At 43.4% G+C, this 13,905-nt stretch overlaps 1 protein-coding gene across 1 annotated transcript in view; it reads left to right on the top strand.

The window, feature by feature from the left end:
• Positions 1-6,458: 6,458 nt before the first annotated feature.
• Positions 6,459-13,905, top strand: part of LOC118215240 (synaptotagmin-7-like) — a 172,748-nt gene continuing 165,301 nt past the window's right edge. The window contains exon 1 of the mRNA XM_035395808.1: positions 6,459-6,754. Coding sequence (XP_035251699.1) covers positions 6,721-6,754 — 34 coding nt within the window. The 5' untranslated portion in view covers positions 6,459-6,720. The remainder of the gene's footprint in view (positions 6,755-13,905) is intronic.

Here is a 13,905-nt window from a genome sequence, read left to right as displayed (position 1 = left end):
ATGGATGGATGGATCTGCCTGGCTATGACTTGCGTATTGACTGGTCACATCTGGTGTTTTTCTTCACTTGTCAGGTGACATAGTGCTGCTTTGTGTCACCACTTCATGACGAAACGTGTAATTAGTCTAAACATACAAATCCTGTCTGGCCACTTGTAAAATTATTGTGTGGACAGTTGCCCAAAAATATCCGATTTGCAGTTCCAAACTGATTCAAGCCAACAATGTGCCTGGAGGTACTGTACGTTTCTATTTATATATTATTTAATCATTCAACATAATATCATATATGAATGTTGTGATAGTTTTTGTGGTGTCACCTCTGCCATCTGCTATCTTTGTGAGTTGGCCTTTGCCATCACCATGGAAACCAGCATCCAGTACCATTAAGATGGAGACATCATTCATCAGTCTTAAGGAGTGGATGGACAAACATATAGAACGTGAGAGTCACACAGCTCCAGGTATAAAAAGAACAATTAAAATGTTTATGACAGTTCATTTCTGCTTAAAGAAATTGGCAAGAATTGACCATTGTTTTGAGTTCAATCTAATCTCAGCCGAGGACCCTGTATTGAGCATGGGCAGGTTGGGGCCCTATATTATCATGGGCAGCCTGGGGCCCTTTTTTTAGCATGTGCAGTCTGAGGCCCTATTTTAGCAAGGGCAGTGTTATGATCCCTGTCATAAGTTTTGTTTACATTTGTCTGTTCCGCATGCGTTTCATCTTTTCGTTCTGTCATCTGATTGTGTGTTCCCTGTTGATTCGGCATCGCGGAGACCAGGGGACTAGTAGAGCGGTATAAACAGAGGTTGGAGCACATCGGAAGCACATCGGCCACAAAGTGGGAGCTACAGTCTATTTTAGGACTTTTTAATTACGCCTGAGCTCATGCACCAGCTTGCCGACAGTTAGCGAAACCGTCGTACGCCGCCTTGCAGGGAAATGAGGCGTTCGGGTGGTCCGAGGAGAGCGAATCGGCAGATCTGAGAAGCCTCGCAGGCGCGGTTGAGACTGCGAGGCGACTGACGAGCAGAGGTACAAACGAGCCGCTCGCCGCGGAGACGACGGCGGGAACTGAAACGGGAAACCGCCGTTCTGAAGAATGCAGAGGAAGAGGAAGAGGCCCTCGTAGCATATTACTCGTTTGCTTTCACGCCGACTGCAACGGGTTTTTACGGAGCCAGAAGAAAACATGGAGTGGAAATAATAAACCCGGCTCAGGGGCAGAAAGTGACCGTTGTGACTAACTGCCCAGAAATAAGGGGGAGTGATGAAGAAAGACGTAAAAGCAGCAGAAGCGAGTAACGCTCGATGGGAAAGCAGGGAGAGCAGTGCTCCCGGATCCAGGGTGGACACATGAGACACGGGACCCGCCAGATCTGGAAAACATGCCTCCACCCTTCGAGCAAATGATAGAAAGGACCTGTTCACATGTGGAAGTAAAGACGAAGGGTGGGGGGGTGGGGGGGTGGGGGGGGGGGGGGGGGGGGGGGACAGCCTATGTGTTGGAGCCTATGTGATTTGCGATCAAGACACAGAGGTTAGCGAACGCCAAAAAGAGGTGCCAGGGTCAACACAAACATGAGAAGCACAAAAAAACAAAAAAAAACAACAACATTTACTCTAACACACAGCAACAAGAACCAATACCCGCTAAGACAGGACATCGTACAAAATAATCTGTACCAATATTTATGCATAGGGAATACAATTCACTTTCCCGTTCCACCTCCCATTTCCATAAATGTCATATATCTCTCACATGCTGGAGGGATAATGTGTAAATTGTGTGTATGTGTTGGAGCCTATGTGATTTGCGATCAAGACACAGAGGTTAGCGAACGCCAAAAAGAGGTGCCAGGGTCAACACAAACATGAGAAGCACAAAAAAACAAAAAAAAACAACAACATTTACTCTAACACACAGCAACAAGAACCAATACCCGCTAAGACAGGACATCGTACAAAATAATCTGTACCAATATTTATGCATAGGGAATACAATTCACTTTCCCGTTCCACCTCCCATTTCCATAAATGTCATATATCTCTCACATGCTGGAGGGATAATGTGTAAATTGGATTTACTGAATTTATGTAAAATATATACCTGCACACTGCTCATGCCCTTTCACAAAAGCCATACTGCGTCTGATACTTTGATAACCATTTTTATTTCAAATTCAAATTTTGCCACCAGACCTTCCCTGAGGACCATTCCGACTCACTGTTTAAACACGCATTTGCCGATTAATAAATTGTCTGTGGTTACATCTCTTTTGCCCAAAAATCTGTGCGAGTGTAGGGTGATTACTGTAATGGTGGTCGTAATTGTTGCTAGCTTATGCTTTACTGTACTTAAATCTACTGGTAGCAACATAAAACACAATAGCTGCTGGTATACTGGACTTTTGCCTGACAAAGCCATCAGAAGATAGTTTCTCTGCTAAAGAGGTGCCTGGGTTTGCACTGACTGGTGAAATGCGTTATGGGAAAGGAAGGAAGGTCAAGGAAAGCTGAAATTCGCCGCAGAATGGACAAAACTTGCTTGAATCATTTAGAAATTATTTTGCGCCTCTATTTTTAAACATGTATCCCCTGACAACATAATTACAGATGGTAGTGTGAGTGTACAATGTCATAATGGCTCACCAGGAAGGCTCACCACGAAAAAAAACAAAAAACCGCTCTGCTCACATATTCCATAGTAATGTGGTATTCAAATGCATGCTTATTTAACTACATATAAATCAGGCAACATGAATATATACATTTTCACATGTAACTGGGAAAATCTCCACCTTCCTCCAGTCACAGAGTGTGTATGCATTTATTTACTTATTACTGCGATATGGTAATTTCATTAGTCACTTTAACAAGAAGCAATCCTTAAAGGTAGGCAGCTCCTACAGTAACATGTAGCCATGGTAACACTAAATAAGCCCCAGCAGTCAAAGTTTATTATTCAAAAAAGCTCCTCTAGGATGGTGTCAAATCGAGTCGCCACGGAAAAGGTGAGTGCGACTGTCACGACTCCCCCCTACGGCGTTGGAGACCATTCACTTAACACACCATACGTACATCATGTGCATGTAATGGGAAAATTAACACTCCCCCTGGGTGTTAATTAGAAGAATGCCATGACAAAAAAAAAAAATTAAATAAAAAAATAAACATGCATTAAAAAGTTATCGTCAAGCTGTTTTCTGTGAATGCTTCATAACTTATACTTGTGAGGGTGAGCAGAGTTGGTTCAAAATCCTAGATGATGAAACTGTTATGGTCATTGCTGATTTTTCTGATTGCAATATCACCAGTGAGGTTAAACCGAGCGAGGATGCTATTCTCTGAGTGCGGATTATAGCCTTGGTAAATGTAGTGTAAAATTAAATAATGGTGGCACGGTGGTGCAGTGGGTAGCACTGTTGCCTAACAGCAAGAAGGTTGTGGGTTCGAATCTCAGCTTGAGGCCTTTCTGTGTGGAGTTTGCATGTTTTCCCCTTGTCTGTGTGGGTTTCCTCCGGGTACTCTGGTTTCCTCCCAAAGACATGCTGTGGGGCTGTGCTCAGGATAAGTGGTTATAGATAATGGATGGATGAAAATGAAATAATTCTATACAATCAGATCAAGCATGTGCACACACAACCCTGTTCTGTTTTTTTTTTTTACCTGATTATGAAATGAACCATCTTCATGTTTACTGTTGCTCCATTTCTTCTCTGATGTTGTCATTGACGGTTTCAAAGTTTGCATTGTTTGGATTCGCCTCCCTGTAATTATGCTGCAGAATGGTAATTAAGTGTTAGGATCATGTCTCTAGAGGTACAGAGAAAACCTCATCCCTACTTTTAACAAAATTGCATGCTGGGTAACATGCTAATGTAACATTATCTAAATTAATCACCACAGAAAATATTAATCTCTCATGAATAAGCATACTAAGAATATGAATATGCATATTTATGTCTGTATAATATATTATATTGTTCTTTTCTGCACAGCTTGTTCAAACCGGGCAACATACAGTGTGTTTCTAAGTAGCCTAAACTTTTAAAGTAAGGTTTTTTTGTCAAATTTAACTTGGAGATTCAAGTTCCCTAAATTAGTGGCAGGTCGGTAGATACCACTTTTTTGGGTTTGAAAATGCGTCAGATTGATATATGATCTATGGTAAGACCATGTATAGCTGCGCATGCATAGCTTGGCATTAACAGTGTACGGTCCATCTTAAGACCATGTACTGCTGAGCAAAGCGCGCGCTCTACTGCCTACATGCACTTCCTTTCCACTGAGCCATTTTCATCTTTTATGGATGCAGAACAAGAACAAGATACTTTTTAAAAATGTGTTGTCGTTGTTCAGCTCGATACTTTATCTTGCAGTATGGCCTTTTTTCATTTTTATTTTTGAACCAGTTCCCTTCCTTATTTGGCCTGTATTTCCGGTTCGGTGTCACGGAGTGGAATGCCATAGCCTACGGTTAGTATTACAGTAAATCCCCGCAACGTCCTTTTCAGTTTGGCAGAGTGGCGGGCAGGCGGGCGCCGTCCTCCCAATAGCATTTTCCTTTAGCTGTTGTTCACTCTGCTGTCCACCCGGCTGAGCTGGGCAGTCCTTTGTTGATAGGCTCCAAGTGCAGGTAGACGACAGGGGCCCAAGTAAAGACGTTGGTTGGTGTTGCCCTCCTTCCGTTCGAATCGTTGGATAACAAACGACGTTACATAATTCTATATCGGCCCACGTCATTCAGACTACTTAATATGTTTTTTAATCAACGATTATGTATCGCTTAATTTGGAATGAGAAAGCAAGTAGGCTATTTTAAGACAAGGAAATTAAGCAAAGTTTAATTACGGATCAGGCACAAATACAACTTCAGCGAGGGGGAGGGGATACCTGACGGATAGGTGCGTGTAAATGCACTCATTTAATTCGGGATTTTGTGAAGATTGAAGAAATATCGAAACGTTCATATAGCCCGACAATGTTTCTTTGAAAGAATAAACATGTAACAGTGCTGGACAATACGCACTTAAAAAAAATTCTAATCCTTTATATTTTTGACCTTCACTGAGTTCCGTCTTGTCTCATCGTCATAACTGTGACGTCTTCCTTAACTTTGGGCAGGCGGGTCCTTCGAATGTGCGCGGCCAGCAAACCCAGATAGCAAGCGACTCCGGGCCGGATCCATACCTCTTCTGGTCCAACGTCAGCGCTGCTTCCTTGACTTTTACTTTGCAGGTAAGATGAGCTGTACACTGCCGTATTTCGTAGACAGTTGGGAGTCTGTGCAGCTGGTGAAGGCCGATCGCAGGAGCCTGTTTAGCCAGTGATGAGAGAATACCCTCAGGGCTGATGCCCTCCCTGACTATGCTCTCCTTTGACTCTCGCTCCTGAAGGAGTCAGCTATTGTTAATCCCCGTCGCGTGATTGGCAATTGGATGGGGGCAGATTAGGATGCAAAACCCAAATTAGTAATTTATAGCACCTACGTTGTTTGGGTAATTTAGACAATTTCATCCAGGTTTAATTATTTATATTCCTTCTGGAAACGCTCTTTCTGGTTAGCCGAACAGAGAAGCGCACAAACCCCAGCTTGTGAATGCTGTTCCGCCGAAACGCCCCTGGATGTCGCTAGTCAGCCACAAATTTCGCCCCGCCCCGCATGATCAGCCCGTGCTTACGTATGTGCGCCTGTGCGATTGAGTGTATGTGAATTTATTACGCGTGTATGGGGGATATACAGAAAGGATCCGCAGGCGTATTTACCTTTTCGTTTCCAACGTGTGTAGTTGCTGAGAGGCACGGGAAAGGGGGCGGGGAAAGACAGACGGCCGTGCACAGGGGAAGGTGGTGTCACCTGTTCTCCCTCTACTGTTTCGTCACCGGTTTATGGCACCTGCCACCAATTCCCTTACCTGCCTATTTAATGTCAAGACAGAGTTGAAACCAGTCTAAATGCAAACCAAAGACACATTTGACAGTTGTGTCTACAGACAATTGATATGATATATGACCGTATTAGTGCAAACAAACCATGGGTCATTTAAATTTGGAATCGATATTATATCTACGACCAGCTCTTCACAGAAACCTGGTAACGTGTTTATTACACCAAACACCGAGGATAAAAGAAAAGAGCAATGACGATAAAGATGGTGACTGATGATTTCGATAATTTTTATTTTGTTATAAATAAATTTTATTTTATGATGACTAGCTAGACCAATTGACAACCGGACACAAACGAGGTAGCCTATAGGCTATACAGAAATGTGATGAATGTGTGATAGCACACGAGAGAAGTCACATTAACACATAAGTACACGAAATGGTTTATCGTTGGGCCACGGAGGACCTGTGCACAATGAACGCTGGGGAGACGCTTTGAACTGCAGCTCCATCGCCCCGTTTCTCCCTGCACGCTCTCCCGCGGCCAGCTCTGTGAGCGGCACAATCTAGAGGGAGTGGGAAAGGAGAGAGGAGGAGAGAAAAAAAGAGGGAGGGTGGAAAGATAGGAGGAGAAAGAAGCGACAGACTGACTACCTGCTCAATCGAAATACGGGCAATCTACTAGCACGCGCGCCCACAAGCACACAAACTGACCAACAAGACAATAAACACGAGCTAGTGGACGGGACTGGCAGAGTTTTTCCACGGGATTAACAGACATTGAAATAACCCAAACTATCTAATTTTGAAGAAAGTCGGAAACGATGTATCTGAACAGGGAAGCGGAGAACAGCAAAGGTAACAATGAAAGTCATCGCGTAATTGTACTTTCCCCCCTGTATGTACTGTTTATGTTTGTAAAAAGCAGAATTTGATTTTGCGTATGGTTTTATGATTTCGCGTATTCACGAATATTCTTACTGCTATAATTGTGCGTAGGCAACATGTTATTTTAGGAGTCGGGGCCAGTGGCACTGAATATATGAACATCATTTATATTGCCCGTTGTCAGCGTTATTACTTAGACACATACGTTGGTATTTCTAGTTTTGTGCATGTCGTGCACTGCCATTGATCTCTCATCATTTGTGCATTCCCAGCAGGAAGTGTCCATTACAGTGTCCTATGAAGAAAAAAACGCGATAGCACTTAACTAACAGCATCTGCGATATGGAACTTCAAAATTGTAACATTCGTCGGTCATTTGCCCACCTACATCCCTCAGTTGTTTGCAATGTTGTGCAATATTCACGTCGTTGGCACTTGACAGGAGAACACAATACAAGGTCATAGCATTCACATTCACGGCCACAAGTATGTGTGTATGAGTGCATCCGTGCGGGTCTCCCGCCACCTCCGTCCGGGTGCGCTCCTTGCTCGTCTTCTCGTAGTGGATGCCTGAAGGAATTGTTAGGGGTAGACTTCAAGCGTGAAAACGGGGGCATCCGTTTGTATTGTTTCTCCCACACGTTTTTTGCGTGGTTCCCCAATAATGTGATGTTCAGAAGAATTTCCTCCGCCAATCTGCTTCCTTTCCAATTACAGCAGTATATTCCTGGCGTCATTTCGCTGTGGGACAAGGGAGCACGATTCCAATTATCGACGAAACACTCGGTACACAAGATTAACACCTGCTGCTGTGGAGCGGGCGGAAGAAAAGGGGCGCGGATTGTTTTGTTCTGTTCTTTTTGATGTTAGGTAATGAGATCTGTGTAGTGTCGGTGACGGAATAATGAGACTTCGTTGTGAATTACGGTGTGTGAACAATGTCACAGTACAGCTGGGAATATTAAGGATGGACGTGTGGCACTGAGAAAACCATAGCCCTGCCACTGAGCAAAACTGTCCTCCACTGATTCAGAATTATAGCTACTTTGGTAACGTATTTCCCAATCGACCCAACACTGCCGTTAACAACAGATATGTAAACACTGAACTGGATTGCTGAAATATTCCATAAAAGCAATCGCACGTCGGAATATACTCGGCTGGCGACAGACAAGAATCATCGTCAGGCAAGTGAACAGACGTTGATACAACTCGTGCAAATATCCTGAAGTTTTCCCGATCGTATCTTATAGCTAGTTGTTGAGCTAGTGTATGGATGCGTAAGCGCATGCCACTAGGCTTGAGACTGCCCTGATTGGCTGATCGTTTGTCTACTTGGTAATGGTTGCGGGAGGGGGGGTGACATGGAGTGGCACGAGACCAGGGGATCGTTCCCTTCCTTTCCTGCGGGTGGTTTCCCACACCGTAGTGCTCTTTTTTAATTCCCTGCACGTCTCAAGGTGGAGTTAAGAAGATGGTGTGTGTGTTGCATGCGTGTGTATGTGTGTGTGTGCGCGCGCGCGCGTGTGATTGTGCGCGCGCTCGTGGCGGTGTCTGTATGAGTGAGTGCAAAGAGAGTTCTGCTAGACGTATTTATTGTGGACCTTTGGTAATTACGGTTACAGCTACCTGACGCCGACCAGCCTATATGCATGCATTATTCGAGGATGATGCTAAAATTCGTATACTTTCTATCTCGATATCATACATATTCACTAAACATATATTACATTTCCCAGTTTGCCTCAGCGAGCGGTGTAATTGTCCCCTGACCTTCAGACATTTTTGCAGCAGCATGACCGGGAAATTGGGATGGATAAGGTGAAACCGCTTGGTTTTTGATATCGTTGTGCGTTCTCCTATGCTTGGCTCTTGTGCGAGGTAGCCCGTTAAGCATTAAGCCGGTTACCCTCTCCCCCTTCTCTTTCTCCATAAGTCAACTATCTTTTCAGTAAATACTCTGTGGTGTTGAGGGAGTGCTGCGACAGCCCTCAAACACATCAGATGGTTAGTGTGTTGAAGCGGGAGTTGGTGTTAACGGCTTCTTTGTTAGTTTGCCGGTAAGACTCGCAGAAGAAAGCAATCCCCCCTTTTGACACCGTGTCACTGTAGATGAGAATCAATGGACAATAAAAATCACCGGGAGTCATTTTTATAACGCCTGCAGGATCGATGTCTCTCGCCGGCAAATGAACACAAAAGGACAACCCGCTACCTCTGTTGTCTCTGCAAAGCCATCACAAAATCGGAATATTTCTTCGTTAATATTCTGTGTTATTCTATTTTTCTACTTTTCTGGAACATTTTAAAAGGTTGAAGCAGCGAAGTCTGTGAAAAAGCAATCCACATCAAGCATCCCGAACACTTGTGAAAGCCAAAGCTTCATTTGCTTTGTAATAAAACAGACAAGCAAGGGCCATGCATTCAATGTTATGAGACATGTTTTTTAACGCCCCAATATTTTGCTAAAGGTTTCAGAAACACCCCAAATCCGTTTCCGTTAAAAAAAAGGGATTATCGGATTCTACATGGGAAGAGAAACTTCGGCTACTACAGTAGTCTCAGTTAATCAATACATCATCGATTCATTGTATCATGTTCAGGATGAGGGTTTTCAATAAATGATGAGGTTCTCAGTGCACGATCTAGGATTCAACTTGCTTTTTGTCCAAAAAATGGTAAAAAGAGAACGACAACATATGGCCTTGGATTTTGGAACCCCTTATGTCCGTCTCATTAACTGACAAGTAATGCAGAGGTTGTAGCTTCAAACAGCTGGTGAAGGGCTGTTCTTCTCTCCTTGAGTGAACCACTCAACCACAGTAGTAAACAGCTCAAACCAAAACGAAACAAATGCTTTTGGTTATTGGTATAAACTCAAATTTCCCTATGAAAAACCCAACAGTGCTACTGCTAATCAAAATGAACATGAACGAATATTTTAATCTCAGAGCACTATTTCATTCAACTTAACCTATTATTTAACTGAAAGAGTTAATGGTTGACTTAAAAAAATACAAATACAAATTTGCATCTCCAATAAGAACAACATTTGGAATGCCCAATTATGCCGCGAACTATGTACAATAAGCATGCTCATATATGGCCCTTGCTGCCTCGGGAGAGCGCCTAGAAGCCTCCGAAACACGCGCCTGTCAGATGCTTATAGTATTTTCAGAACGCGGCGCAAGCCGCGCACTCGCAGAACTGGATACCTATTCATACGCGTGACTGGACAGCAAGCTACTGATGCCCGGACGGCCAGCAGGAGTTGCTCGAGCAAAGAACAATGCGATCTCTACCAGAGGCCGAGGGATTGCAATTCTCCGCGAAGCTGACCAACTCCAGTGGTCACTTGAGGCATTGCAGTTTAGTAAGCCTTTGGTGCCGAAAAGTGATTTCCTCCATTGAAGTCCAATCAAAACTACAATTTCTTCACAGCGAAAAGAATATTCACCATGCACCGATTTATTATCTGAGCCTACCAGAAGACGATTTATTTAATTCCAATTTGGTCCGCATGGTTTTACGTCACAGTGCGCACCTGCTTACACGGGCACGTCCGTGCATGAACGAGTACTAGGCTGTGATTGACTCATCGATTGACTTGAACCGAGAGAGTTGCCTGCACAAAACCGATGTATCAGAATACGTTGAGTATTGAACATTGACCTAGGATTACCTGAAGCCACCATCATTACGGTTTTGATTTGTGGTGGAAATTCCCTTAATTTCCCCCGGTTGGTGAGAAGAGTCCAACAGACTTGCACACAATATTCAGTTCAGATATATTTATTTGGCCAAACAGGAGAATCCACACAGCACCACAACACGTCTGTATGAAAGCTCTCAGAACAGGTGAAAAGCCATTCATTTTATACAGTTAAAAGTAGGTGAAAGGCGGCTTCCCAAAACCTGTCTGTCTCAAACTGTTTTGCAGCTTGTCTCTGGTTAAAAACATTGGATTTTTGAGATACAGACTTGTTTAGACGTTCTGACTTCTTCAAGGCTATCATGTCACAGTGACTAAAAACAATGGAGAAATACAGAGACAGTTTTCTGGGGAAAATAGGAACACACACGGGAGGGGCTATGCATTCCCAATAATTCTCAGTTAGACAGAAATGATATTTAAAATGATTTCTTAATCTTATATAGAAGCGAGTAAATATGTAAACAGTAATTTCTCATTTTTCCCTTACAGATTGTATTGTTGTTTTGATGTTATTTATGTTAATATTACTGGTAATAATGTTACCTGCCATAATGTTCTTCTGTTCATTGTTCATGGTGATGAATCGTGATGAAAAAAAATGAAAATGAAGATGCTTCAGAAGTTGTGGCTTGCCGGCTGGCTATAACTACTCATTACTGTTTGTTGCGGTCGAATGCCGCGGGTTCACGTCATTGCGCTGCGTTTACCGGTTTACCACGATCCTTTACGTTTAGGCACCCAGTTTGCACGCTCTGGTGCCGAAAGCCCCATGATCAAACATGGCAGCCTCCACGAATTGGGGTCATACACCGTTGAGCAGCTCCCATAGGAATCTATGGTACCAGCAAGCGGAAGCTGTCTACAGTTCCTGTATATTTCAATGATCACCACCACACCTGTGGTATATATATATAGTGTGTGTGTGTGTGTGTGTGTATGTGTGTGTTTTCTTTTAGCAGAGATATTCCAGTGTACGTTTTTGGGTTCATCTGGCCGCAGAGGACATCAAAAGGTTATGTGGGATTCTTTCAGTTTATGCCTGACCAGTGCTGGGCTGGTCTGAGTCAGTGTTCAGGAGTAAGCTGCAGGGCATTTAAGACCTCTGAAATTAGCATAAAATACATCCGACTAATATTTGTGGTTCAAATTTTAATTGAACAGATATCCTCCTGGAAGTCCTGGAAGATTTTTTTTTTTTGGCATTATTATTATTTTTTGTCATAAAACACGTATTTTGGAAGACAAGAACATGTTGCAGTGAAAATATTTTCAAAAAGGTATATTTTTGAAAATGATTTTGTAGTCTAGGTTTCAGCACGGAAGAATGCGTGGTTCTTGAGGTAAAAGACGGGCGACTCATGTCCCCTGCAGGGGACAACAATGAATTGGTGGGTCTTGGAAGGATAAAGTGACTTTTGTAGCAGAGTTGCAGTGGCTGAGAACAATGCGCTTTTAGCGCATTTGCGCGTTTAGCTTCAGGTTCAGAATTACCGGCACTCCAGGCAGCCACTTTAATGTGCAGCCTTTCATTGTCCTAAAGCAGCCTGGACTCCAGGGGCTCAGTCATTAGATCAGGAACCTCGGGCTCGAGGCGCTGGAGAGTCGCAGCGTCTCTTTGGTTTCCTTTCAATCGGCAGCTGATTTAAGCTGTGGACACAAAGCTCGTGGACGCTCTTGCTAATCTCAGGCTAAACGAAGCACTTAAGCACAGAAACACTCCATGATCAGCGGGTGCAGTGGGATTTCAGTTGATCTCTACTTTTACGAGGTCTGGAAAGAGAACCTCTTTTGTGACTCTAATCAATTGGTTCTTGCACGTTTTTGCCATCATTATGTTATAGGTCAGTGATTGAGTTGGCTTAAATCATCGCTACCTTTAGGAGTTCCACCTACATGGTTAAGCACATGATTAATTGGATGAGGTAACTGACAATTGATTTATTAGCAAACTACAATTTCAGGAGTAGGGTCATCTCACATCTACCTAGTCGAACTCATAGTACTATAAGGTTAACCTGGTCAGGCTCATAGTACTGTAAGGTTAACCTGGTCAGACTCATAGTACTGTAAGTTTAACCTGGTCAGGCTCATAGTACTGTAATGTTAACCTGGTCAGGCTCATAGTACTGCAAGGTTAACCTGGTCAGGCTCATAGTACTGTAAGGTTAACCTGGTCGGGCTCATAGTACTGTAAGGTTAACCTGGTCAGGCTCATAGCACTGTAAGGTTAACCTGGTCAGGCTCATAGCACTGTAAGGTTAACCCAGTCAGACTCATAGTACTGTGAATTTGTAAGCCTCTATGAAGGAAGGTTAGTTCTGACGGAACTCTCTTTTCCAAACAGGATAGTCTCCATAGTTATTCAAAAACACTGCACCTGTTCACTGAGTCCATTTTAGAACACATTACTCTGACAGAACAGAGCCAATAATTCACAACTACTTTGCCCAGCACGCGTATTTGCACGACTTAAAAGAGTTGTGCAGATCATTCTGTGAATGTGAAATTCAGGTCTGCTTTGATGCATAGGCCATTTGGCTGTGTGATATCAATGATGATGCCACAGGGCTGTGGTACATTTTGTGCGATGTTATTTTCTAGAATATAACAGCATTTTATATGCCCATTACTTTGTGCCCAAATTAACTGTGTCGGGGTTCTTTAGTAGGCAGGATGTTTGTACAATTTGATGCTCAACTCAGGCTGTAGTCTTTAGCATGGTGAAATAAACCGAGTAATCAAATGATTGTGTCATTTATTGACTGGTGATGAGCTTGTGAGTAATTGCAGACATAAATATGGCAATCAGTTTGGGGCAGGCTAGGTGAGGGATTGGCTGGTTGCAGTGGAGGGCGGGGCTGGGCAGGTGAGGGATTGGCTGTTCACAGTGGGGGGCAGGGCAGGGCAGATGAGGGATTGGCTGGTCATAATGGGGGGCGGGGTGGGTCATGTGAGGGATTGGCTGGCCACACTGTGTGTGTGTGTGTGTGTGTGTGTGTGATTATGTGGGTGAGGCTGGCTACTGACTGGCTGGTCATGGGTAAGACACGCAATCCTGAATAAATCTGCTCCTTGCCTGTGAGCCGGATCCTGTGTCAGTGGCTGAGACACTGGGTCTGGGTTCCTGATCGAGAGCTCTGTAAGTTTACAGTCCGTGTGAGTCATTCAGTTGATGTGTTTCTTCAGTGAACTGAGTATGGAAAACATGCACATTGAGCAAGCCGAACCAAGCATTTTAAAACACTAACTAACTAACTAACTAACTAAAATGTAAAATTATTATTACTTATTAGGCAGAGGTTCCTTATTTGTGTTATGCGATTCACAAATATCGGAATTTATAGAGTGTGTAGTCTTTACATTGATTTCACAGTACAGTTTTCCTTGACAATGGATAATGGATAAT

This window comes from Anguilla anguilla, chromosome 16 (genome assembly GCF_013347855.1).
Source record: "Anguilla anguilla isolate fAngAng1 chromosome 16, fAngAng1.pri, whole genome shotgun sequence".
Taxonomy (NCBI): Eukaryota; Metazoa; Chordata; class Actinopteri; order Anguilliformes; family Anguillidae; genus Anguilla; species Anguilla anguilla.
Note: the sequence above shows the minus strand (reverse complement) of the source record. Positions and strands in the feature narration are given on the sequence as shown.